We start from the raw sequence: 26,866 nt of genomic DNA on the forward strand, positions 1-26,866 counted from the left end.
TGGCAGGCCATTCCAGTGCCTTCCAGTGCCTGACCACCCTCTGAAAGTAGAACTTCTTCCTTATGTCTAACCTAAACCTCCTCTGGTACAACTTGCGGCCATTTCCCCGGGTCCTGTTTGTTGCCTGGGAGAAGAGGCCAAACCCCTCTTCACCACAACCTCCCTTCAGGAAGTTGCAGAGTGCAATGAGGTCTCCCCTGAGCCTCCTCTTCTCCAGACGAAACAATCCCAGCTCCCTCAGCCGCTCTCCATAGGACTTGTGCTCCAGACCCCTCACCACAGCTCCCGGGTCCACAGCTGTGCTTTTCCTGTTATCCTTGAGCTGCTTGGCTCCTGTTGCTGGTGTGTTTGAGGCCAGGTAGGCATCCTGCTGCAGGAGGACCGTGGCGATGTTCCATTGCTGAGAGCAGCAGTGCCCTGCATGGCTGTGGGAGCTGCTTGACTGCAGCTCCCACCTGGCACTGAAGTCTGATTTCAGCTGAGTGTGGTCTGCACAGTCCTCCAGGATCAGAAATCTTCACATTGCATTTCTTTTTTGCTGGACTCCTTTTTTCCTGCGTATCTTGAAAGTGTGCTCTGGTTTCACATTAATACTGTGGAAAAATAACTGGGTTCCCTACATTTCTGTCTTTCATAATTACGTCAAGGACTTCAAGAGCATCCACACCAAAATTGCAGCCATCAGTGAAGTTCTGAGATGAAATTACTTCTTAACAGTGCTGAAACAGCACCTTCCAGCCCTCTAAAACTGCTCCTCTCCAGAGCTCAACCCTGCTAACCCAGTGAAATTTCTTGGAAGCCATGGATGACCGTGGCCTCTTGTTTCTATTTTGTTTAAGGAATTAAGAAGTCCTTTCCTTGCCACAGCCTCTCTCCCCAACAGGTGCTTTCTGACTGAGGAAGTCACTTCTTAAGCTGTTCTTTGAGAAGATTAAGAGACTGAGCAGTTTATGTTCTTGAGACAGATTGGATTGTGTTCTGTGGCTATGTTGTACTTCCTCCTGGTGTTCAGCATCCTTTTACAAACATAGACCCCAATGTTGAAAACCCCAGCAGTGGAGTGTAGAAGGAGAGCATTGCCCAGCTACATGCCTTTAATGGTGGTGCTTCTCTGGGATTTCATGCTCCCCTGTCCTTTTCTAGGATGCTGTTTGTCACCTTTGGGCACTGCATTTTCTGTTTCTGTTTGGATGAGTCAGCATGCAGTCAGAACCCAGCTTACCAAGCAGCTCAAATCATACTTGTTCTTCAGAAACACTTATATATCACACAGTCGATATTTTAATACTACACACAATTTAACAACATGAATTTTGTATTTTCTGGTGGATATTAGGCCAAGGCAAGGCACCTATGAGGTCCCATTATAAATGCTGTCTTTTGCACTGAATTGGTCCTCTTAGGAGCATAAGAAAGTTAAACTCCTGAACACTCTCTTTTAAGCCAGTTGCTAATACAAATTATCGATGCTTCTTTAGTCACAGTTCTTTAGTACACAATTACCAATTTTAACAAGGTGATTAAGGTCACGAAGGATATATGGTGTCAACCCCAGTAGGATCCCATTGGCTTCATAAACCTTCCTTCCAATCTTTCTGTGCCCAGTGAGAGCCCCTGGCTACATGTTCTCTGCCCTGGGATCTTTCTGCTACTGAGATCGAGGAGCTCTGTTAGAAAAGCCAGTGGGAGGAGATGGTGATCCCATGCAACTGGAAACCAGCATCTCCACCTGGGAAATGCTGCTGGAAAAGTTTTTAAATGAAACATTCTCTTGGAGTAAATACGTAAAGGAAATAGGAGGGGAGGAAAGGCCATTCTCTAGAAACATGATCTCTGCTGATAATAGCTGTGCAGCCACAGGCTTCGTGGCTGACCTAGGAGAAGAAAGGAACAGGAAATCAAAGAGTAGAGGGGATTTGGGAAGGAATGTCTGAATTAAAAAGTTGAAGTGTGGATGAATATTTTGGCTGCAATCTTTCTTTGCAGCAATAAAACTCCTATTACCTCCTATATAGTATTCTTCATCCATAGGTGTAGAACAGGTGTAGAACCCAGCGCTACTACTTCTATCCTAGAGATAATAAATGGAGAAACAGGAAGAAGCTGCTTGTCCATGATCCCCACCAACAAAGAGAGAATAATTTGTGTTTTCTGCTTCCCTCTCAGCTGTTCCACCCATCACACCATTTTGCCTTTGCTCTTCAGTGTCACACTCTGGCCGAGGAGCGCGGTCTCCTCCTGCAGCCAGCATAGGCTGCGTGGGATGCTGCAGGTCCTGCAGGGCGGGGAGGCACAGCCTGCCAGAAATGTGGGTGCCCCATCCCTGGAGGCACTCAGAGCCAGGTCGGATGGGATCTTAGGCAGCCTGAACTGGTGGCTGACAACCCTGCCCATGGCTGGGGGTTGGAAGTAGGTTATCTTTAAGCTCTCCTCCCAACGAAGCCATTCTGTGATTCTGTGATCCCTGTAGTGATTGGTTCTGCAATACAGACCAGAGAAAACAAAGAGTTAATCACTTTTTCATCAGCCACCTGGTACTGGGCAAGGAGGGGTATAGCCTGAGAAAAATTTGGTTGTGTTGTCTCACTCCTTGTGCAGATGACTCACATCTGTGTTCTTAGAGCAAGGCTTGTGCAGCACTGAGGTCACCTTCTGTGAGCCCTCACACGCCTGTGAGGAGATCCAGGAAGCTTATTGGGCTCCACTGAACATAAAAATCAAGATCCAAATGAAATTAGACACCTCAGCTCTTTAGCAGCCAATAGCACAATTAAGTGTTACCTCAGAGAGTGCCCCGAGTCATCCTGCTGGGTGCTGCTTAGTGTCTGTGTGTCAGGGCTGCTGCTTGGCACCCAGGAGGCAGCAGAGGGCTCTGAGCCCAGACACCTTACACAGCAGGGCTTCCCCTTCTCTAGGAGGTTAGCCAGGTGAGTGTACCCTGGGGAGGTGGGAGATGAGGCCCCTCCTAAGCATAGGTTGAGCCCAGCCTAAGGGGAGGTCAGGGAAGGAGCTCCCTTGTGAACAGGAATAAAACCTTTGGAGGTGCCGGTGAGCAGGTAAGATTTGCATCCAGGCTCTTTGGAGAAGGAGTTAGCAGAGGAGCGGATCTGAGCTGAGCAGGTCAGTGCTCCCTTGCTGCCCTGCTCAGCACAGTGTTTCACCCCCTGCCTGGGCTCTCTCTGAGGTTGGCCATTGCTCTGACTCCATTGTGTGAGGCCCGTGCAGGGAGAGCCCTAAAGGAGAAACAAATTGCTCTTCGCTGCAGGAATATTGTAGAGAAACACAGCAACGTGAAAAGGGAGTGGCAGCATTTTCCTTTACTGAACAGCGGAAGAATTTCCCAAACTGTTTATTTATGGTCCTAAAGATGGTTTCTGTTGCTATTGCACAACCCCACAGGCAGCTGTTCAGCTGCCCTGTGGCTGCTGTGGCTCTGCACGGTGACACATGGTTCCCTGTGAGCACTGAGCCCTCGCAGGGCGCAGCCGTGCTGATGAGAAAGCCGTGGTTATGGGGTTATCACCGCTGGGAAAACAGCACTTTTGTCTGGAGCACTGCCTAAACACATACATATTTGATCCACTGGTTAACAAAGCAGCAGAAAAGTGTGCTGGGGAGCTCCGTCTCTTGCATGCAAGACTTGTATCCAGTCACTGTTGGAGCCGTGGAGGTCTATTAGTCTGGCTGCCTGCTTGTAGCTCACTGTGTGCTGTGTAGCAGAATTCGGCACAGACAGCTCTGAAGCTGCTGCCATCACAACGCAGCTTCCGGATGTGCAGGGCTTTACCTGCTCCCATCATCCACCAAAGGCAGAGCAGTCCCTGGGCTTCACATCCAGTGTTTCTCATTGTGTGCTGCTGTGTGTGAGGGGAGGTGGGCTGCAGTGGAGGCTGGCAGCTTCAGCTCACATCCATGTGTTTCTGTGGTGGAAGGGGAGGGAGAATTTACATCCTGTCAGTTCTGTTCTGTGTTTTGGATTGCACAGATTGCTTTCTGGTAGTTCTTCACTCCTTGTAGCCTTTTAATTGTCTTTTACTTTGGAACGTGTTGGTTTAAGTAGCAAATAAGGATGTGTTAAGTACAGTTTTGTGCCATGAAGGCAGTTTCGAATTTGCAGTGTGTGTAGGATAGAAATTCCCTGATAATATAACTAGTAAATATCCAAATCTGAGCTTCAAGAATTATGTTTTTCTAGAAATACTGTTTTATTCTTCAGCAACATGAAACAACTGAGAACTGCAGCAAGTTGTATGTGCATCTGTTCTTGTGTCCCACCCCAAATTGCATGACTGCTCATCTGGGGGCTGGGAAGGGAGGGGAGCATCAGCATTTCCCATTTCTGCTCTTTTGTCAGTGCAGATGCTGATGCTTAGGTGGACACTAAGTGGAGGGAAGCCCTGTGTCAGGATGTCCCTGTGGTGTATTCATGCTCTGCCTCTTCACACAGTCAGCAGCACATCCAGGGGTTGATCTCTGTCTCGACCATTTCCTTTCCCTGCTTGCAGTTGGCATTAGAAAGACAGCCAGCAAGAACTGAGGTTTGTCTGCAGTTCTCATCCCAGGTCCCTGAGTGTGACTCTCCCTTGGTGCTCATTGCTCCCATGTCCTCTACATGGAAAATTCCCAGGATTTTTTGCTCTGTATTTACAGGGGATTTATTTTGGTCCATCGTGCTTTGCCTTTAGCTGTGCCATGGCTGTGTGGAGCCAAGTCCCTGCTGCTCTGTCACACTCTGTGTGGTTGTGGTAGGTGGCTGCCCCTGTGTGGGTACTTCAGACTTACAGAATCCTAGAACAGAATCATGGAATGGCTCAGGCTGGAAGGGACCTCAGAGATCTTATCTTCCTACCTGCTGCTGGAACCCAGTAGGCAGCAGGATGCCCCCAGAGTCTGGCAGGAGGGATGGAGGTAAGGAGAGCTTTGCACTGAAGGAAAGCAGTAGTGTCATGGGGCCACAGTCCCAGCAGTGTTGTGCCTGGTGTGCCAATGGGCTGGGTCTCAGTTGCTCATAGCTGATGGAGTCTGGCTGTTCTTGTCTGTCTGCTGAGATCAGGCATGCCGGACAGGGCTGTGTGGGAGCTGTGGGCAGACAAGGCTGTGGGGAGGTTGCAGCTACAGCATGACATTGAGAATGGACAGGATAGACACAGCATCGTCCTTGAGAGATTTTTGGGAGAGTCATCAAAAACTCTTCCATGGCAGAAGGTTCCACATTGCTTGTTGCTGATGCCACATTTTTCTGTCCTCTGTTGTGCTGGCATTTTCCATTTCCATTTTGGACTGTTGGTGGAAATATGCTGAGAGCACTTTAGATTAGTTGGACCTATTACTTCTGAGCAGAGTAGAAGTACAAGTTCCTCTTGTTCTTCTCGAGCCTGAGTGTGAACCAGTGTTCCGTGCATCCACTGGCTCCTCCTTGAGATGTTTTACTTCTGGCTGAAATCTCCAGTAGCTTCTTGAAATGTCCAAGAGCATCCAAATCCTGAATGATCACTGGTTATCAATCCTTCTTCCCCTCAAATCAATGAGTAACAGGATCTCAGATCACATTTTCCATTTAAATCCTCATCCCTTCTAATGTTTTAGGATGTTTTCCTTGCTGTCTCAGGTTCAAAATGTTTGTGAAATTGTCTTTACATTTCTGTTTTCCATCCGTAAACGAAAGGATTTATGTTAGCTATTAATTCCTTATAATTTGATTCAGTAATCTGTTTAAATGGGGAAACCAATATGAAAAGGCTGTGCTTATCCAGGCAGGATAGAATTCTGGATCGTGAGCAGTCAGAAGCATGGGTTTATGTGTAGTGCAAATGTGGTAGATTTTGACTGAGCTTCCAGGTGAGTACATGAAGAACTGATACTAAGAGAATTTAATTTTACCAGTTTTATTATTCTGTGCTCATTTCCACCAGGATTATTGAAAAATCCATCCAGCAGTACCCCATCAATGGGAAAATCTAATGCATGAGATTCAAACAGATGAAAACGATAACTAAAGGATAAGAAAACAAGGCAACAGACAGACTTGAGAGGGCAGGAAAGAATAATAGAATCACAGAATCACAAAAGTTGGAGAAGACCTCTGTGATCATCTAATCCAGCTGTCCACCTACCACTAATATTGCCCTCTAAGCCATTTCTTACATGTTTTCTTTTTTACTATTTGATCCATCCAAGAAGACCATTCCAGCATCTTGAAACCATCAGAGAATATTAGATTGAATTTTCCCTTCCCACTGCTGTTATCTGTTAACCCACAGAGCCCCACATTTTCTTCAGGCAGCCCATGATTGGTCTGGTGGGCATGGGAGGGGTGGGTTGATGGTTGGACTTAGTGGTCTGTCCCAGCCTTAACGGTTCTGTGATTCTTTGACCCTGAAAGACCGCATTCAGGGCATTTGAACCCATCCTGTTTCAAAGTAGATATTGTAACTGGGAGAGAGGGTGAGAAAACACACCGACTGCACTGGGAAGGTGATACACAGATATCTAACAAGTCATTGTGTACACAGGAAGGTAACAAAGACATGTAGAGTCAGTCAATCTTGCTGAAAATGACTTCTTCCCTTTCTCTTTGGGGTATTTTTGGTAGTTTGATTGGTGACCTCAGTGTGTGCCCTTGTTAGAGAAGATCCTGCTGAGTGAGGGAAAGGAAGAGGTTTGGAAGCACATTTAGGGCAGCTTTGTGCAAGCAGAGGGTGGCAAAGAGGAAAGCTAGCAGCAGGACAGAGCAACCAGAAATGCCTTGGGCTTTGGGGCTAGGGAGGTGCTGTGGGGACCTGGTTGTTTTCTCACACACGTGGTGGTCCACTGGAAGCTAGAGGTTGCACTAAGGGATTTTGTTGGTTGCATGGCACTCTTCAGTTTCTGTCGTGAAATCTTACTGAAATGTAGCTCACAGAGCAATCAGGGCTTTCCTAGTATTTCTTCTCTATCATTGTTTGCACTCAAATCGGAATGTGATCCTGTTTCTTTGGCAATTTAATTATTACATTTGTAATAAAAGAGGCATTCTCATGAAGATGACATGCAAAGCATTGAGAAAGTCCAGCTCCCTGGATAGATCAATGGGGTGCAGATCACCCGTGTCCACTTTGCTGTCCACCTTTTCTGTGGGAAGATCTTTTGAATATCTGAAGGCCTGATAATCATGAAGACGTGACAGAATCATAAAGTCATTACAGTTGGAAAAGACCCCTGATATCACCACATCCAACCACCATCCCATCACCGCAATGCCACCCCAACCGTGTTCCTCAGTGCCACATCTCTGCAGTTCTGGAACACCTCCAGGGACATCAAATGTTTCTCTGTTGGGGTTGAGTGTTGTCCTGGTGGGATGTACTTATTTTTTCCAAGTTTGCAGATGTGTTTCGTTCTGTCCTGCATGGCGCAGTGTTTGAATGGTGCTTCTTCCTGTTTCAGCCGGAAAGGATAGATCCCAGCGCATCCCGGCAAGGCTATGATGTCCGCTCAGATGTCTGGAGCTTGGGGATTACATTGGTGAGTTAGTAGGGCTTAGGCCCTCTGCTGCATGGCAGTTCCCTGCTGGGTATCACACGCTTGGCGGTGTGACAGAGCTGATTGTTGTCAAATGTGCTTGAAGTGAAGCCCGGCTCTGCTGCAGTGAAACATTTGTATTTTATGAAGTGGGCACCTCCTGGCTCTGAAGGAATATAAATCCCTTTAAGGCACATGGCTTGCCTGAACCCCTGAGGATACATTTAGCTGCAGCTATAGTCAGAGGTAGAGATGTGAGCTGGGGGGAGGTGCTGGATTGTAAATGAATCTTGTCTTCAGAATCTGATGTGAGGAGGGATGGTGAGCGTGACGATGTAGAAAGAGCACCCAGCCTTTGTGAATAAGCCTCTCACAGCCCTGGTGTCTGGGTACTCCAGCTGTGCAGTTTGTCAGTTAATCCTGGTTCCCTGTTGCTGATTTCTGGCTAACCACAACACTGCAAAATGCAAACACTGATTGTTTGAGAAGTTCCCCCATTCTCAGGGTGGTGAAGTGGAAGAGAAATCAGAAGCAGTGAGTCAGTAGCTTCTATCAATGGGCTGCTCTCCCTGCAGGCATTTTAAAATGCTTGTTTTCTTGGGATCCCTTTTCCATAGTGGTTATTATGATGTCTGGGAAGAGACTGGAAGATTTTATTTTCGCATTTCTAAAGTATCTTTAAAAGACCATTGGTTCATTTTATAGTCAGCAGAGGAGAGACATCAGCCACGAGAGTTCAGCATAGCTGGGTTAAATATTAGCTGGGTAAGTTAGGACACAGTCATGATGTAGGTAGCAGAACTCCTTGTCTTTCTCTCAGCTGAACTGCCCATAGGGGATGGGAGGGAGAATCTCATCATAATTTTCCTTTGGACCTTCAAGATCCTTGTAGAGATTTTGTTACCCTGAAAGACATTGTGTAACCTATCTCCTGCTGTTACTGTCTTCTTGCAGTATGAGCTGGCCACAGGGCGATTCCCGTACCCCAAGTGGAACAGTGTGTTTGACCAGTTGACACAAGTAGTAAAAGGAGACCCACCACAGCTGAGTAACTCAGAGGAAAGGGAATTCTCCCCAAGTTTCATCAACTTCGTCAACTTGTGGTAAGTGTTACCTCCTCAAAGCACTTGGAGTTGGATTTTTTTGTCATTGCAAAGTATTTGTCAAGTCATGTGCCAACACTTAGTTCCATGTTCCTGCACCAGCAGGAGGTTAAGGACTTTTCACATTTCTCTTCTTGGGAAGGTGATGGGAGGTTTTTGAGTCTTTTGTCTGAGTGGGGTCTGGAGGACGGGCTTTTGGGAGTTGCTCTTCAGGGAAGAAATAAGGAGAAAACCTCTGAGAGTCACAAAACGGATGGGAGATTTGCTTGGCTTGTGCAGCCTGTTCATTAGTTATTATACAGGCTTGGAACAGATCTGCTATTGCCTTGCCTTCTCCAGGAAGAAGCCTGAGACACCTAGTAGTATTGTCATTTGGTTGAGTTGAGGATCTATTCTGGTCCTGCCTTTTGCATAGCCAAGCCAAGAGCCTCCCTGCCTGGTCAGACAAGGTTCTGCTCAGCTGGCTTTCAGGACCTGCAGCAGGTGACTTGCTTGATTATTGATTTCATGTCCAGTGTGAGAAGATGAAGAGTCAGAATACATTTATGAGGTGGAAGGGCCTGTGCAGTTTGGTCAGCCTTGGATGTGGTATTTGCAGAGCTTGTGCAGAAGTCTCCAGCAGTCCGTCTGCCTGCCACCTGTGCATGGTCCTGCTTAGACTAAGGGCTGAGTGTGAATTTTTTAAGTACTTTCCCATCAAAATGTGAAAGGTCATCAAAGTAATTTTGTTAACCTAATAATGAAAGGCACAGATCAGTGTGACCTGCGTGCCCCTTCAGGGCCTTTCTGTTCTGGGGCTGTGTAGGTAGTGGACATCCTGAGCCAGGGGTGTCCTTCTCAAAGCTCTGCGATGCAGGAAGATTCAACAAGAGACACTTGATACTTTCTTTACTTTTTAAGAGATCTTGTTTCTGTATTTTCAGTACACCAGAGAAGTGAAGGGTTCAGGTTCAAAGTGGAACAGGGTTTGGGGTTGGATTGTATTGTCTTTCAGAATTAGGAGTGTTCAGAATCCAGATTCTGTTTTCCAAGTGTCTGTACTAAGAGCTTGTTACTCTAGAAAATGAAACATGGAAACAGTTTTCATTTTTCAGACAAAAACTATGTGCAGAAAAACTATGTATCAGAAAGTCAGTGTTGCTTTCCCTTGCCACATTAGAAGGTTTCCCACACGCTTCTCTGTGGAGAGGCAGTGTCATAACAGAGTGCGAAAACCAAGAGCTTGCTCTCCTGCCTGTTTGTGCTGTTGGATTTGGTTCCAGATGACCCAAGAGAGGAACCTGCATGGCATCTGTGCTGAACAGCAGTGTTTGGCCAGTGTGTCTCATAGGTCTGTTTGTATTTCCCACCCATTCACAGCTCTCAGGGCCTGCTGCTCTGGGACAGTTGCAGCGCACAGAGCATGGAACACTTTTCAGTCTGTTTTTTGTTTAATCTAATTTTGTGAATAGGCGGAGTTCTGTCTGGAGTATTTATAGCAATACTGTAACAAACATTCTTCTTAGTAACTTTTGTTAAGTAAGCCTGCAGGTAAAGCACTGCTACTCCTAAATGCTGTGGTAGTGGGTGAGTGATGGCACTGATCCCCGGGGCATCACCCCTCAAATGTGCATTTAATAATCTTCTATTTTGTGAAGAGTCAAGAAAAATGACAGAAGAGTCGTGCAGTGTTGGTGTCTGCTGGTTGTGATAGATCTGCAAGAAAGGGTTATTTTTGCTAATTTGAGGGAAAGTTGAGGGAGCAGTGGGGAGCAGTGGTTGGGCCGTGTCTGTGTGCCCAGTGCTGCGGGGCCTTTGGTGGCCTCTGCTGCCTCCTGCTGTCCCACCACAGCCCGGCTGTGCCCTGTGCTGCAGGCCAGGAGCCAGTGAGCTGTGCCTGTGCTGGGGAGATGGCAGCTGCATGGCAAGGCTGCAGTGTAGAATGGTGGAATCCCTGAATGTGCCGGGTTGGAAGGAACCATTAGGATCACTGAGTCCAGCTCCTTGTTCCATGCAGGGCCAGCCAAAATCGGAACCCATGATTGAGAGTGTTGTCTGAACTCTATCTGCCCACTGCACTAAACCACGATGTGGTTTAGCTTGCAGCTCTCTTAGGCCCATCCTCAGTGGGGATTGTTGGTCGCTATGGGGTCTCTGCTCATGTAGCACCTGTACCTGTGTGGGGAGGGAGTCTGGTGATGACCTGCAGATTGGAAAGGGTGACTTATGGAGAAAACTACATTCCTGGACTTGAATGATTGGGGATACTCTGAGTTCCTCCAGAGTAGATTCAATATCTTGTGCTGTAAAGATTTACTTTTAATGTCTGTAACCATTTCCTCAGCCCTATGTTTTCCTAATTCTCTTTCTGCTTTCTTTAGCCTTACAAAGGACGAGTCCAAAAGGCCAAAGTACAAAGAGCTTCTGGTGAGTGCAGAGCATGCTTGCTGAGCCCAGCTGCTGTGGCTGTGCACAGCACAGAGCGGGGCCGGGTCACACGTCTGTGTCTTCTCAGCTGATGGAAGAAGAGCATTCAGCTCTGCAGCCTGAAGGACAGCACTGCCTCCCTGCCACCGTCAGGCTTGTGTGGCTCACATGATGACCAAGATTGTTGGTGTCTGTCCATAAATACCCAGTTCTAGGAGCTAGGTGAAGGTGGAGGTGCCATACTGGAGTAGGTTTTCTAACCAGACATAGCTGACCCATGTGGTCTCTGAAGTGTGCAGGATTGGGTAAGACAGGTAGGGTGCGCCCTGCAACCTCTACCTTGGCTTGAGATCCTGGCAAGGGCACTCAAAAGCCCTGTCAGATTGCTGGCAGACGCTGTCACACGTCAGTGCCTCCAATGTATGAGCCACACCGTGAAGGAACGAGGTTGGCTAGGCTTTGGGGTTGGATAAGTCACACTTGGCAGCCACGTATTTTTATGGAACTCTGTGCATTGGGAAGCCACGCCTCCAGAGAATGGGGGAAACCTGTCCTGGGTGCCTCATGGTGTCGGTGTTGTAGGAAGGGAGTTTGCCTGGTGTCCTGGCCCACGGAGTCACCATGTCATTATTTCCCAGCTGCTGTCAGTTAGAGCCAGCCAGTAAGGCCTGCTGGGCAAACCTGAGGATCAGAGTTCAGGAGAACTGGTTTGGGATCCTCACCTTCTGTTTTTGGCCTCCCAGGTCATGTCTCCCTGTTATTTCTGTCTCTTCATTGCTGAAAAGGCCGATTATGAAGTCTTTAATGAAAGTATTTCGGTGTGTCTCCCATGGAGTCCCACCCACCTCTTTACTGCATGTTTAAGATAAGGATGCCTCACATGCAAAAAGCCACAGACCAGGCCATGTCCTGGTGTCCTGCACTCACTGCCAAGCACTGGGGTCTTGCACCAGGCAAGTCTGTATGCTGTGCTTGTATCTGGGGTATCCAGCTGAAAGGCGAGTTTAGTAACCTGCTTGTTTCTCTGTCTGATTCCAGAAACATCCCTTCATTCTGATGTATGAGGAACGCACAGTGGATGTTGCATGCTATGTTTGTAAAATCCTGGATCAAATGCCAGCAACTCCCAGCTCTCCAATGTATGTCGATTGATATTGCTGCTACGTCAAACTCTAGAAAAAGGGCTGAGAGAAAACAAGCTGTAAAGAATTTTCATCACATATTGCAGTGTTTTTAATGCTCGCCCAGACACCATGTGCAATAATATTGGTGTTATTTCCATCCTGTCTGTATACTGTTGTCACATATAAAGTGCATCCCTGTAATACCTGATCACACAGTGTTAGTGTTGGTCAAAGAGAGACCTCATCTGCTCTTTTGTGGACATATTCATGAAATGTGGAAATAAGTACATTTATTTGTTGACCGTGATTGGATAGCACCTAAAATTCATTTCTAGACTCAAAACTTGGAGACTCCTCAGCAGCTACTGGAAAGATTTTTCTCTCAAATTCTTCCAATTGTTGTTTCAAGTAATAATAAAAAGCAAACAAACAAAAGTTAGGCGTTGTCTGTCTGAACATTAAGAGACTTTGCCTGGAGGGAGAAGAACTTGCTTAACCAACGAGATGCTTTGCCTTCTGGAGCTAGAAAGGCAAAGGAGAATTTTATTCTTCACAAAGTGCAATAGATTTACCGCTATGAAATTCTGTTGCTTTACAGTCGCAGCGTACTTTCTGGGGACAGTGTGCTCAGCTGAACTTCCTGTTAAAAGAGAGATCATGTTAAATATAGTGAATATGTCTTTACCAAAAATATGTTGCATTGAAAGAGGCTAACATTAAACTATTCAGAGATGGGACATAATGTATTCTTTCTCCTTTTACCAAGCCAGCCACTCTTCACTCTTAACTAGGCGTCCTGTAAATTGTTACCTGGTAAGATAAGACCTTTGATCTGAAGAATTATTAAACTACTCGATTGAATTTAACCCGCTTGTGACCTGATTTATAGCTGCACAGCGCTCACCACCAGCTGGCTTTGCTTTGACTTCAACAAGTGCCGTTCACAAAGTCTGTGCCTGTTTTAATGAGCCAGAAATGAACGTCTGCGATTTCCAGTCAATGTTTCTCATGCTCTTCACTGTCCCCAGCTCTGCTGCTAGCTCCATTTCCCTGCCCACAGCCCAGCCAGCAGCACTGCCACTTCCCAGCCCCGTGTGTCCCTAACACGGCCAGACCTCAGCCGTTCCTTCTCATCACTGTGCAGGACAGCTCTCCTCCCACCCTGAGTCTGTGCCCATTGTGCTGTTGCAAATACGATGCTCTGCTTGGTTGGAAGCCTTGTTTGCCTTTTGAGTGTATGTAACCTCTTGTTACCCTGGGAAGCTCATGTTGTTTTACATAGTTAAGTGAACCTTGCTGAGAACCTTACAAAGTAGCAGAGATGAGGGAATATCAAACACCTGGGTTTTCAGTTGACCCAACAAGACCGGGCGAGGTGTTGGACTGGCACTGCCCAGAGCTGTGGGTGCTCCACAGGTGGGACCCGTGCAGCCTGAGCTGGGGGGCAGCCAGCCTGTGGCAGGGGTTGGAACTGGATGAAGTAAATCAGCTGTCATTTTATCTTTTAAATTTGGCAACTTTTTCAGAGATTTTTTTTTTTCTGAATTTTTTTTCCCCTCCAAACTACTGCAATTCTCAGACATTTGGTAGTATGCTGGGGATCAAATGGAGGCTATGTGATTTCCAGTTTGAATTGTCCATTTTTCAGCACTCAATACGACTTTGCCAAAACATGAGCAGCCCACGTGAAGCTTTGGCTGAGGGATGGATGTGCAGAGCAGCGCGCACACAGCAGCAGGAGTGAGATTTGCCCGGATGGGGCTTCGCCCTTTGGTGCCACCGGGATGCAGCGGGAGCACAGCACATCCCTGCCCCTCTTCTCAGGTGGGGAAGCGCAGAGCCTGGGCCACGCTTGTGGGCGCCCGGCAGAGGGCACACAGCGCTGGGCTGAAGCTGAGTGTCCCCAGAACCCTGGGCAGCACTCCTGCAGCGCCAATGGGGCAGCACTGAGCTCTGCAAGGAAAAAAAAAAAAAAGCAGGATTTCCTGCAGTGAGCAGTGCTGTGGTTAAATCAGAGCACGGTCCATAGTGTGGCTAAAGCAGTAATGAGTCGGAGTCAGGCGTGGGCTGTGCGGTGGCACTGCTGTGCAGAACGCATTTAACATGCATCGATTCCAGCTATTAAGGGTGCACCGTTTATTGCAATGTATCTTTATAAAAAAATAAGTGTATAGTGTTCAGAAGCTGTGAAAATAGTGTAAGAACTGTACATTGTGTACTCTGCTTACTTTTTTTTTTTCTTGTACCATAGGAAAAAAGATGTATAAAAATGATCACAAAGCCGATGTGCAGGGATGTTGCCTTATTGTCTGTAAAATGGAGCTCAGGAACATAACTGCTTCAGAGAGCTTCAGAGTATTTTATCTGGTATCCTGGTTGGACTTCCTTCTCTATTTAAGATGTTATACATGGATCAGAGTGTTTATGTAATAGTTCTATCCTTTTGCCTGCAGGTCAGTTGTAATAAAAATAGGATGCGACCGTGCCCTCGTTATTTTCATTGTGTCAGGTCAGACATAAGTGGGGAGATGTGTTACGAGCCAGAGAAATCCCTGACTTCCAGCCCTTCCTCTGGGGGAGGCAAAGGGGCAGAAATGGCTCAGGACATCTTGTCCCTGTGAGGAGGGCCGGTGGCTGCACCCACAGCCTGGGGAAAGGGCAGTGATGCTCACGGCCTCGCAGGCTTCTTGTATGTATGGGAGAGCACTCACTGCTGTCTGCAGTGTCCAGATTTAAGAGTACCGAGTCCTGGGTAATTTCTACTGCCAAGCCTCTGGGTGCTGGGATATGGGTCTGTGCCTGGAGGTCACGGAGAACTTGGAGACCTTCCAGGTGAGTGAGCAGAATTGGACCCCATAATCAACCCCACAGAGATGAACACAGTGTTGGGGAATGGGGCTGTCCACGAGTGCCTCTAAAATCAAACTGACTGAATGGGACCGAGGTTTTGTTCAGGGAAGAACAAGAGCCTGCTGGCAGGGATTGTTGGTCATATCACAGCTCAGTTCTTAGGGACTGGTGGAGTAACCTGGCATTGGCTCTCACCCTTCACTTGAAGGGTGACAGTCTTGTCAAGAGAAGGGAAGGCAGGCAGTGGAGCCAGAGAAGGACTTGTGTTAGAGATACACAGTGAGAAAGACTTGAGATGATTGAAGTCTGTCAGCTTAAATACATTCTGTGGTTCTGACACATCAAGGTTGTTTTGGAAGTTTCCTGTTCCTAGCACAATACTGGGACGTTTTTGGGCTGCTTGCTGTTCCCACTCTTTATCCATAACCCAAGATTCCAGATCCAGTGATTTACAGGCAAAAGTCAAAACCCACCAAGCACTGGGGAGCAAGGTCAGATGCTGCAGGGCCTGCTCCTTCCAGCTCCATAAACATCAATTCTGTTCCTTCTGCACCAACAGCTGCCTCTGTGTGCTGAGGTTTGTTCTGGAGAAGCTGTCTCAGTGGACAAGAAACCAAAAGTGACATGGCAGAACTGAACTGGGCATCCCCATGCTTTTCAGAATGCAGAGGACCCTGCTGGTCTCTTTCTCCCTGTGGCTGTGTGGCATGTAAGAAGGACTGTGTCGTCGCCTCAGGTTCTCCCAGTTTCCCCATAGAATCCATGCTTGGGCTTTTTTCCTGTTGACTCACTTGGGCTGCTCTGCCTTCACCAAGGGCTATTATCATCACATTATTGCCTACATAGGTGGTATGGGAAACCTCTGACCCCACTTCCAGATGCATCTTCAGTGTCTTGGACAGGACCCGTGCCCGAGCAGTGCTGCTGTTGCTGTTGCTCTGAGCCTTGAACCAGTCCAGCATTCCTGGTATAAGTGGGCTACAATGGCTACCTCCAACCCTGAAGTTGGGAGTCCCCCTGCAGATAACCCAGCAAGCTCCACACATCTCAGCTCTTGCTTACCCTCTGTACCACTGCATGGACTGGAGGCTGCCCTAGTTTCTGTACTCAGCCATGGCTGAGGAGCAGCTCTAACTTCCAGGTAGGCTTGGGGCCACCAAGGGCTGCTGTCATGCACAGTGGCCCAGTCTCACACTTCATACCACTTCCTCATGTCTTTATTCCTAAGTGCGGGACTGAAGCACTCCTGATACCCTCACCAGATATTATATAGCACCCATGAAATAGATATTGTGCTCATTGACATTTATGATGTGTCTATGGGACTCCAAGACTCTAAGGTTTTGATGAGTTCAAACTCCACTCTGCGTAGACATAAGCAGTATGGATGGACATGGGCACCCTGACTACTTCATCTGCAGCACTTGTGAGTTGTGTCGTATACATTTCCACTCATCTTTGCTTCGCCAGCCTTCCTTCCTGCTTTGTCTCCTCTGACTGCTTGGTAAGAGGCCTAGGTTCCCCCCATAGGCACCACTTTGGAAAAAAGCTCAATTTTCATTATGAATCTAGACACAAACCCCAAGCGTGGTCATTGCCTTGAATGTGCGAAGGGCCCTGGGAAAGATGGAATGGCTGCTCTGGTGAATAAGAACAGAAAGCAGCTCCTGACTTTTGCCATTTTAAGGCTGTGCAGACAGAAGCTGAAGCACCAACTCCCTTTTCTGGTGGTCACTGTGCCACTGTTGTACTGGGAGTAAAATACAGAGCTGGCTGTTGGATGGGACGTGCTTTCTCTGCTTTCTGGGAGGAAAGGTTGCTGCCACAGCCGTCCATGGAGGCAGTTCCTCTCTTGGCCGGATGGGAGTGCACCTTGATGGAGCCCAATAATACAACATCATCCCAGTTTGTGTTTGGCTGGATATTGTGAGAAGAGGAGGAGATCCTGACTGACCTTCCAAGGAAGACAGATTTCTCACCAGACTCAAGATGGATTGAAAATCCATGTGCAGCACACCAAGCAGTTCTGCATTGTACTGACTATAAGTGGTCTGTCTTGAGAGGCTGTTGGGTGTTTATGAGGGCCACCACGTATTTACAGAGCTGTTCATGAGCGCTCCTAGTCCTGCTGACTCAGGCATGCTGAGAGCTCAGGGATCTGCAGAAGCATGACCCAGAGTGCTGCTCTGTGCCGGCAAACACCCCTCAACCAATTGATGATGCTTTAAGAGTAACAATACCAAAACACGGAGAAAACTGTGATGGTTTTATTAGGCTGCTGTACCTTAGCCTTCTGTATATGTGAGACCAATCTTTTAACTCCCTGCACCAGGATCCTATGTCATCCCTCCACCTTTCTTTGTCTTCCTTCCTTCCTTCCTTCCTTCCTTCCTTCCTTCCTTCCTTCCTTCCTTCCTTCCTTCCTTCCTTCCTTCCTTCCTTCCTTCCTTCCTTCCTTCCTTCCTTCCTTCCTTTATCTCTCCCTTCTCCCTCCCTCCCTCCCTCCCGATTCTGGGACTCCACATCACAGTGATTTCCTGAAGACATTTGCAATTGATCCCAGTTCCAAGATGTTGGTGGAAACCATCCTGAAGTGCAGCCAGTTTCTGGTTCCTGCAAGAATGCATGCTCAGCAGTGCATTTCCAGTGAGTGGTGCTGGAACTATTTCCCTGCACTGGCTCAGCTTGGCACTAGGAAGGGGAATTGCTTGGAAGGGCTCATCCAACGGAGTGGGAGAAGTTTGTATGTCCCTGGACAGCTCTTTCTTACTGCTGAGCAGCTCAGGAAGTGCTGAGCAGCCTCTGGTGAGGCCCTCTGCTGCTGTAGTGCACCTGGGCTCCTTGTGGCCAGCTGGGAGCTTTGCTTTGGCTCATTCAGCTCTAACAGCAATTATCTAACAAGGGCATAACCATTACTTGCTTTGTTTTAGCTTTCTTAGAATTGTGTGATGTACCACACAGCTATGTATGGTATATTTTGTAACTAATAACTAATAATTCTGAGTAGTTACTCTGTGTAGGAAGAGCCAGCCCTCCCTATAGTGAAAGACGATGTAGCAGAAGCCAGGTGTGGGGTGCAGTTGGACCTGAAATGACCGCACAGGGGGATCAGAGCCCAGGGCTGCATGCAGCTCGGAGGTGTTGGTCACTGCTCACAAAGGAATGTCACTGGGGTAGGGTAAAGCCTTATACAAAGCCTTAAACAAAGAGGACGTATGTAAAACCCAGCATGGGACATCATGGGATCTGCTGCTCAGCTGCAGCAGGAAGCAAAATCCCTGGACCTTAAATCCCTTGGGAAGGGCTGTGTGGGAAAACCAGGTGGGCACAACCAGGGCTGCTGGCTCTGGAGCAGTGGAGCAGCGGGCACGGAGCAGCCCAGCACTGCCCTGCATGAGGGCACGGAGCACAGGTGGGAGTGCTGCCAGATGCAGAGCACCATGGCATGGCACAGGGCTGCAGAGCTTGGCTCAGCCTAGGGAGTTTATCACAATGGAGTTTTTTAATGCAGTGTATGGTTAATGAGATTAAAAGCCACACCTATGAACTAGCTGGTATGTCACCTACAACTTTCTGGTTCACTTTTCTGGATCAGAGTCTCTGGATCATCCCACATTTTAAGCCCATCTTGGGACAGGCAGGAAACTTCCCCTGCAAGCAGGCAGGAAGTGTCCTGGGAAAACTCGTTGAATTGAGGGAGCGGTATGGTGAAGCTGGACATGGTCATGAGTGGGTGTGGGGAGAAGGATCCCCCCTGGGAGCACAGGGCTGTGTCTGTGTTGGGAGGATTTGAGACAGAGAGACCCAGGAGAACCCCACAGACACAGGGGAAGGGCTGCAGGAGTTGCGTACAAATCTTCAAGTACAGATTTTCCTTTCTGGGCAGTGTGCTCTGGTGGGTGGTAACAATGCCCATGGCAGGGGTTGGAACTATATAACCTTTAAAGGCCCCTCTGACCTGAGCCGTCCTATGCTGCAGCCGTCAGTTTGTCCTGCGGGGATGGATCCCCATCCCTCATCCATCTCCTTCAAAGGCAAACATCTGTAAGGAAGGTGGGGGTTGGGGGGGTTGATAGCTGTCCTGCCCCAGGTGGGTGGAATCGAGCATCAGACTGCGAGCAGGCAGAGTGGCAAGGCAAAGGGGTTTTTAATAATGAAGGTGTTGCTGGTAACATAGGTAAGGAAATGTGCTTGTTTACAAGTTCGAAGCTGACAGCATCCCTTTAAATAAGGAAATACATTTGTTGAGAGGAGAAAGTTACCTGGAAAGCCCTGTACAATGGCGCAGTGTAGCAGCTAACCCTACTCTGATTCAAGTGCTATTAATATTCTCCATGGGACAGCTTCTAAAAATTTCTCCCTTAGAAAAAGGAATTAAAAAAAAAAAAAAACGCAACCTGTGATCGTCTATCCTAGCAGTGCACTGTGACCATTTGTACAATAGAAAAGTGATGCTTTAAATAGTGACTTAAAAGCTACTGCCGTGTTCTTTATACAGCATGCAACATCGCCACGAGCCGGGGACACGGTGGGGCTGCAGGGATGCTTGGTGTGCCCACGGTGCACCTCCACAGCGCCGCGTCACCGATGCGCTGTCCTTCCAGTAACACAAATATTAAATACACTCAGTCTGTAAATAGTTTAACAATCTTTGTCAGCAACAATATTTACTTTGGCAAAACCAGAATTGCAAAGCCAACGTGTCCGTCAAAGAGTCTTCAGCAAGTTCTTTGGTGGCAGCCAAGACGTGAAGCGAAGGCTCCTTCTCGCTGGAGCCTGAGGAAGGATATTGCACAGAGACTCGCAGGAGAAATGCTGGTGACTTCAAACTGGAGGCATCACTGCAGGAGAGCATCCATCTCCGCTGGCTTCAGAAGAACGAGCTCCTCTAGGCTCAGTGATTCACAGCTGTTCTCCAGACAGCCTTGCTCTGAGCTGGGTGATGCCGGAGTAAACTCAGGAGAGAAGAAAATCGCTGCTGAGGATCAAGAAGGAAGGGAAGAAGGAAGCCTTCTGGATGGCAGAGAGCGGAGACAGCAAAAGCAGATGCACACACAAAATCACAGCCCCATGAGGGCCTGCTCAGCCCTGCCCCACATGCAGGAGGGGGGCTGCTCCTGCTCCTGCTCGGTGGTGGAGAGCCACCCCACACTGTGGCTCTGCAGGGCCAACCCCTCCAAAACTGTGCTGAATTGTCCATATGACCTGCTCCTACCTTGGACCACAACACATTACACATCTCTTTATCTGTACCACACGAGCTGAGCCATGCCAGCTCCACTGGAATGCCACATCCCTTCAACACCTGCACCTGCAGCCCAAATGGCTGCCTCCAGCATCCAAATCTCTGCTCCAAGGTCTTGGGCTGCAGTCTGACTCAGCTCAGACTGTCAGCTCAGCTCTTCAGCTTTTGGCCCCCCAAACAGTCTGAGAACGTCCCAAGACACCACCATGAACATGGCAGACTCCATCTCTTGCTTGCTCATACAGTTATGCAGGGACTGGGGCAGCACAGCTCTGGGGCTTTGGGGGTAGGAGGAAGGGCACGAGCTGAGTCTGGCTGTACACAGGGATGTGCTTACTGCCCTGGCTGGGCAAAGCCGTTGTGCCACCCTGCTCCCAGCCCTCCTGACATGGGCAAGGCTGAGGGGAGCCCTGTGGGATGCAGGAGGCAGCAGGACAGCAACCTCTGTGTGCTTGCTTCCCTGTTGCTTCTCAGGTGAGCTCGCCTCACCACGTGGTTTTGTCGTGAGCTGCTCCAGTTCTCATGGGAGTGTATGCTAAAACTGGGGGGGAGAAAGATAAAAAGAACAAAAACAAAGTTATAGACAACTGTCAATCTAAAGGAGTGTTGATAAAGGCACTTAGTATCCTTTGTGAAGATGTGCCAGTGGAAGAAAACCGAAGTACCAGAGCTGTTGTGCTGTCAGTTTGCAGTAACTGAAAATTCAAACAAGTTTATTCACCGGGAAAATGGCTCCAGTTTCCCCTGAACGTGGCATGTTAGCCCTACAAGTTCTCCAGCATGACAGAAACACTGTGCTGGCTGCTGTGGGCTCACAGTATTCTGCCTCCACTGCCCTCCTGTTCACCACTGCTGCAAGTGGAGGTCCATGCTGGTGTTTAAATTGAGATCAGTAACATCCAGGAAATCAATGTTGAAGATGCTGGGGCCTGCGGGAGTGAGTGAGCTGAAGCCAGTGGCGGAGCTGGGGGGGGTGAGGTCCAGCCACTCCATCGTTTCCCATGGAGATTCGGTGAAACTCATTTGTAAACCGGAGCCATCAGCAGGGGAAGGGGAGAGCTGCGTTTCCATGGGTGAGAGGGGAGTCTGTAAAATCTCCTGTGATGTGAGCAGTTCATCTGCGGCTTTGCTGGAGAACCCCTCTATCATCCCCTCGAAGTGGGACTCCTCTCCTCCCATCTTCAGCAGGGTGATTTCACCAACTCTCCCCAGTGGGCTGTGGGCGTTCAGCAGGACCTCAAGGTGAGCATCGCCACCACCTGGACAGTGCTCGAATGGGTGCTGGGTGGAGGAGACCTGTTCGAATGGAGCAGACGACTTTGGGAGCGGAGTGCTGGAGTTCCCTGTAGACACTGTTATCTGAGGTACTTTCTGGAGGCAGGACCGATCTTCCTTGGCGTTGGCTGGCATTTCTGTTCAAGAAACAAGAGGGAATTTAGGTGTTCTGTCAGTCCTTGTCACTGCTGGGCAGGAGGCACTGCTGAGACCCCCGAGCAAGGCTCTTGGGCTAGGCATGCCTGCAGGGACCCACACCCAACTCTATCCCTTTGGCATCACCCACCCATCCTCTCTATGGGAAGCACCTCGCATTTCCTCTTCCTGATCTCAGCTCCCCCAGTTTTGGAACCCATCTCCAGGGACAAGCACTGGCAGCTGCCCCCATGGAGATAGGCATGGGTTGGTCATGCATTAAAAAGGGCACAGGTAGCAATCTGCACAGGGGAGGGCACCATGGTGCTCTGCGTGGGAGATGGCACTGGCAGCACTGGGAGAGGAGGGCAGCAGAGGCTCTGTGACACACTGCCATCCTTTCTGAGCAGGTTCCCAAGCCCAGACGCCTGCACTGATCTCGGGAGTCTGTGGGCACAGGCTCTGGCAGGCTTTCTCACCAGTACAGGCCCCATGTGATTTTGGAGTCAATCTCTGTGTGGGCTCCTGGTGTAGGGCAGCAAATGAAAACCATACCCAGCTCAGGCAGCTCCTGGAGGCATGCCGAGAGCTCAGGGCCCCACAGACCTACACCTGATAGAGGAGAAGCCCTGGAGGGGTCAGAGAAGCAGTGCGTACCTCCGCTCTCAATCAGCACGTCCAGGAGTTCGTCCATCTGCTGACTTCGAGTCATCTGCTGCAGCAAACGGCAAAGAGGAGAGTAGAGGGCATTAGGAGGAGAGTCCCTCCAGCCACGCACCAAGTAGGTGGCTCTGGACCCCACAAGAGATGCAGGGGTCTGGCAGTGGCATTCAGATAAGCACTCAGAGATCAAGGACAAGTGCAGCAGATCCAGACAGCACTGCAATAGGTTCCCCCTGACCTGCAGCCAAGCTGTGCTCAGCAGCTGCTGCAGACTGCCTCTCCCCAGAGCAATGAGGACAAAGATTTTCTGGACCTGGCACCTAGCACTGAGACGTGCCTGCTCCCACTCCCTGCACTGGGGACAACGAAACAGCATCCTCTTCTCCCTGACTGCAGACTGGAAGGACTGCCCACACATCTTGCAGCCAGCATAAGCCAGTTCTCATCACTGTCAGTGGTATTGCTCCATGTTCCTAAAAACACCATCATGACTGGCACTGAGGCTGCTGACAGGCTCTCACAAGAAGTGATGCGTGTGCAGGTGGTGGAGAAGGTGTTCCCCACAGAAGCAGCACTCCAGGATATGGCTAAGGGCAGCAGATGGTCTGGGGTGGGATTTTACCAATGGGCTACAGAGGGTAGGTGAGGTTTCCTGGAGAGTGGCTCAAGAGTCTGTTTGTCACATAGCACTGAGCACCCCAGGAGGAGTGCCCCTGAGTTTTGGGACATTTGTGTGGCATGTCAGGACACCAGGCAACTTTCACTTCCACAAACCCCATTTAGCTGGACTGCTCTGTGACAACCATTTAGTAGCTTTCCACAGAAAGGCTGCCCCTTATGGAAAAAGGCCTGTACTCCTCAGAGACCCCATAGAGGGTTGTAGTCCCTGCAGCTGCCTTAACCACTCTGCACAGCTCTGGCCCTGTTGAAAGTAAAAATCAGGCAGTTACCTGCTTTATTGCATCTCATAGGGTGGAGACTGCTTTTGCTCTGAGAGGGCTGTGCTTGACTTACAAAAACTTGGGGACGGAACTGAAAACTTTTGACCTGCCTGTGTAGTCATCTGCATGGGGGAAATACGGGGAAATGGAATCAATGCAGGGAAAAGATTCTGCTCCTCAGCATGCAGGACACTCTGTGTCACCTTAGCTGAAGCCAGAGCAGCACCAGGAAAACTAAGGGTGTTGTGGATCAAGTCAGCTCACAGTGCCTGGTTTCTAGGCAGGAAACATAGGGGGAATAACTCCTTGGAAGAGCTCTGAGGACCCCAGAAGAATCCAGAATCATGAGCATGATTCTCCAAAACTCAGCTCAGCTGTAAACGTGCAGAGCAAGAGAGACAGTGGCTGCATCCAGGATAGCAATGCTCCTCTAGCCACAAGCTGCCTCTCACCTCCCTCTTTTGGGGACCTTCTCTGTCACCACTGTTTTTGGGAGATCTCATGGAGCACAGGCCAGGGCAGACAGCCCAAAAGAGTCACTGCCAGATCAGCCTACAGGCCTTCCCCATGCCCAGGCCAAACAGCTGTGTACTGGTGCCAGCTTTTTGCCAAGAAGAGGCCACTCCCTTCCAGGAGGGACCTCACTCCTTACCCAAAGGTGCCTGCTAGCTGCTGTTCCTCCTTGCCTTCAAGCCCACAGGTGCCCTTCATAAGGAAAGCCCAGGACAGTGATTTCACAACCAGGATGAGCAGCAGGGCACTGCAATCACCCCTCAAGCGTGCCCCTTGTGCTCTGGCAGTGGGGAAAGAGCTGGAGGAGTCCCCGAGGTGTTATTCCTCCTGCTGATGCCCTGTGTCTGCTTGGTTGTTCAGAGCAGCCCCACTACCTCTCTTGGAGTATTGTTCCACAGTGCTGCACCCCACTGCCCACTGCACCACAGTGTAGTCCCACTGCTTGTTTCACCTACAGCTCCATACACCACCGCCTGTCCCACTGCAGCACTCTCTCTGCCTGTCTCACCTCTACAGCACTGCTCCTCTCTGCCCATCTCACTGACAGACCAACTGCCTGTGTCCTGTACATCACTGTCTTCATGACAGGCTGCATCCTACTTTATCACCCTGCAGCCTTCCACACTCACACAGCACACTGCTCTGTGTGCAAGCTGTGGGACTGTGACTCAGGAGCTGTCCTGTGTGAGTACTAGGTGTTTCACAGTAGGTGCCATGCTGCCCCAGTAAGGTGTTGGGATGAAATGGGGCTGTGATCAGTGGCATCTTATGCTACTTTTATATGTTGGCAGCACGTGCCCCTCTACAAGCTTTCACACTCATCCTGAGGGCTGAATGAGGAGTGGAGACACTGAAGGGACCACGCTGCTGTGCTAGTGGCCTGGGGGGAACATGCCCCTGTTTGCAGACCCCAGTGGCAAGTCCTGCTCTATTCCCAAGAAAAGACTTCCCATATGATCGGGAGAATTACCCTCCTTCAACTCAATATTCAAAATACACTGTTGCACTGTTAGCAGCTGCAATGGCTTAGCAAGATGTTAATGAGCCCTGCTGCATTGTGGCAGGGTTCCCCCAGGAGAGCAGGGACCTCCCAGCAGCTGAGGGAACTGTGCTGGTGGTTCCCCTTTGTGGATTGAGCTGTGCCAGAACTCCATGGGGCAGAAGGAGCTGTGCCAGGGCTCTTTGGGGCAGAGAGAGCTGTGCCAGGTCTTCCCCAGGTGGAAGGAGATGAGCCAGGACTTCGTGGGGCAGAGGGAGCTGTGCCAGAGCTCCCCTAGAGGCACAGCAAGCTGAGCCAGAGCCTCCCCTGAGGGGAGTGGGAGATGAGCTAGGGCTCCTTTAGGGCAGAAGAAGCTGTGCCAAAGCTTCCCCAGGGCAGAAAGCTGTGCCAGGTCCCCTCACGGCAGGGGACGCTGTGCCAGGACTCTCACAGGGCACAGAGAACTCTGCCAGTGCTCACTTGGGGCAGAAGGAGCTGTGCCAAGGCTCCACGGGGCAGAGGATCTGTGATTGGCCCCCCAGGGCAACTGGATGTGGAGGCAGCAAGGCTCTCTAGGAAATGCCCTGTAAAGAACCCTGCAGTGCCATCAGCTTCCAACCCATTCTCCATCTCAGCTATTTTGCCCCTACAGACAGCTCACTGTGTTCCTGTGGCCCCCTGGGTGCCCATCAAGATGCCAGCACTGACAGGAAAGAGCTCAAACAGAGACGTCTGGTGAATGCCCACAGACCCATGTGTGCTCACCACAGAGATGACAGTTGGGGTGCTCTCCACTTACCGATGCCGTGCGAAGGCAACTGCTGGTCTGAGGCGATGTGCTGCGCCCTTCTGCCTGTGAGCCGGGGGACACTGCCAGGAGATAGTGGCTGTTGGGGGATGGCGGCAGGCTGATGTGCTGAGGGCTCTTTGCAGCCCCGAGTGGAGAGTGCTGAGGGGAGCACTGCGGGCTCAGGAATGTCGAGGAGGTGATGGTGCTTTGCCCCGCAGGCTCCAAGCAGTGGCTATTTACAATGTGAGAGAGCTGCGGCACCCCACAGTTACTTAACTTATCCGAGCTGCTGGCTTGGCCTTTCAAGGCAGTTTGTTTGGATGCAAATGGGCAGCTGGACACTGCATTTTCTTGCTTGATGGGGACACCAAAGAAATGCTGGGAGGGCTGTTGTTTCTCCTCAAGGCCATTGCTTCTCTTTCGCTTCTGCAGCTGCATCCTTAACTCTTCTACCTGCCTCTGCTCTTGTTGCAGCTTCCACGTCAATTCATTGATGACCTTCTGCTTCTCCACCAGCATCTTGTCTTTCTCTGTGTCAATCCCTTCCAGCTCCAGCTGGATGCTCCCTCCATTCATGCTGCTCATCAGGCTTTCCTCAGCACTACCATGAACTGGAGATGGCTGAAGACCAAACTGTGGAGAAGACATGGGCCCATCGTTGAATGTGTCTGGCAGAGAGCCGCTCACAGAGAGGTCAGAGGAAGCTGGAGAGATGGGTGGAGTGGAGCTGGTGCTGCCGAAGTGGTAGAAGCCATTTGATAACATGCCTGTGGAAGACTGCGACTGGTAATTTGACAAGGTGCTTGTTGGAGTGACTGGAAAGGTGACAGTTGTGATCTCACTGAAATTCGGCACTGCATTGCTGCTGCACTCCTGGAAGGGCCGTAGCCGTTCCATCAGTGCTGTTTTGGTACCTGATACAGGCAGGCCTCTTATTCGGAGCTGCTGTCTCAGTTCTGACACCTAGAAGAAAAGTCATCAACAATCATTCCCAATGCTTTCCCTTAAAGGCAAGCGCTTTAGAAACCTGACATCACAGGTTCCCTGCTCGGGCTTCCCAGGCACTCAGTCACCACGCACAGTGTGGTGATCACCATATATTTTGCAGAATCCTGAGCCTTCCTAATGGGAAAACCTTCCTTCTTCTGCTAGAAACTTACTGCTCTCAATGAGCCAGCAGTGGTCTTTGGGCCATGGAGGTAACCCAGGATTCCCTTCCTCGCAGCAAGTTTCTACATGAGTGGAGGACTTTCAACACAGCCCAGGAACAAGATGATGGCATTCTTTAACTCAGACAACATGACTGCATACATTTGGAGCTAGCTGCTCCATGTTCAGATAT

At 49.5% G+C, this 26,866-nt stretch overlaps 2 protein-coding genes across 20 annotated transcripts in view; one reads left to right on the plus strand and one right to left on the minus strand.

The window, feature by feature from the left end:
- Positions 1-14,618, plus strand: part of MAP2K4 (mitogen-activated protein kinase kinase 4) — an 85,830-nt gene extending 71,212 nt beyond the window's left edge. For 4 of the 5 annotated variants that reach the window (XM_090121975.1, XM_031603768.2, XM_090121976.1 and 1 more), the window contains 4 exons: positions 7,426-7,503; positions 8,455-8,603; positions 10,964-11,009; positions 12,048-14,618. In XM_090121975.1, coding sequence (XP_089978101.1) covers positions 7,426-7,503; positions 8,455-8,603; positions 10,964-11,009; positions 12,048-12,161 — 387 coding nt within the window. In that variant the 3' untranslated portion in view covers positions 12,162-14,618. Of the gene's footprint in view, positions 1-7,425; positions 7,504-8,454; positions 8,604-10,963; positions 11,671-11,752 lie in introns of all 5 variants that reach the window. The other variant, XR_016459090.1, reaches the window with a different exon arrangement.
- A 4,075-nt stretch (positions 14,619-18,693) lies between these two features.
- Positions 18,694-26,866, minus strand: part of MYOCD (myocardin) — a 227,039-nt gene continuing 218,866 nt past the window's right edge. For 12 of the 15 annotated variants that reach the window (XM_090121970.1, XM_031603761.2, XM_031603766.2 and 9 more), the window contains 3 exons: positions 25,534-26,487; positions 22,296-22,353; positions 18,696-21,640 (listed from right to left, as the gene is read on the minus strand). In XM_090121970.1, the coding sequence (XP_089978096.1) occupies positions 21,072-21,640; positions 22,296-22,353; positions 25,534-26,487 (1,581 nt within the window). In that variant the 3' untranslated portion in view covers positions 18,696-21,071. Of the gene's footprint in view, positions 21,641-22,295; positions 22,354-25,533; positions 26,488-26,866 lie in introns of all 15 variants that reach the window. The other 3 variants (XM_090121964.1, XM_090121963.1, XM_090121966.1) reach the window with 3 other exon arrangements.

This window comes from Phasianus colchicus, chromosome 20, assembly GCF_987193195.1.
Source record: "Phasianus colchicus chromosome 20, bPhaCol1.hap1.1, whole genome shotgun sequence".
NCBI lineage: Eukaryota > Metazoa > Chordata > Aves > Galliformes > Phasianidae > Phasianus > Phasianus colchicus.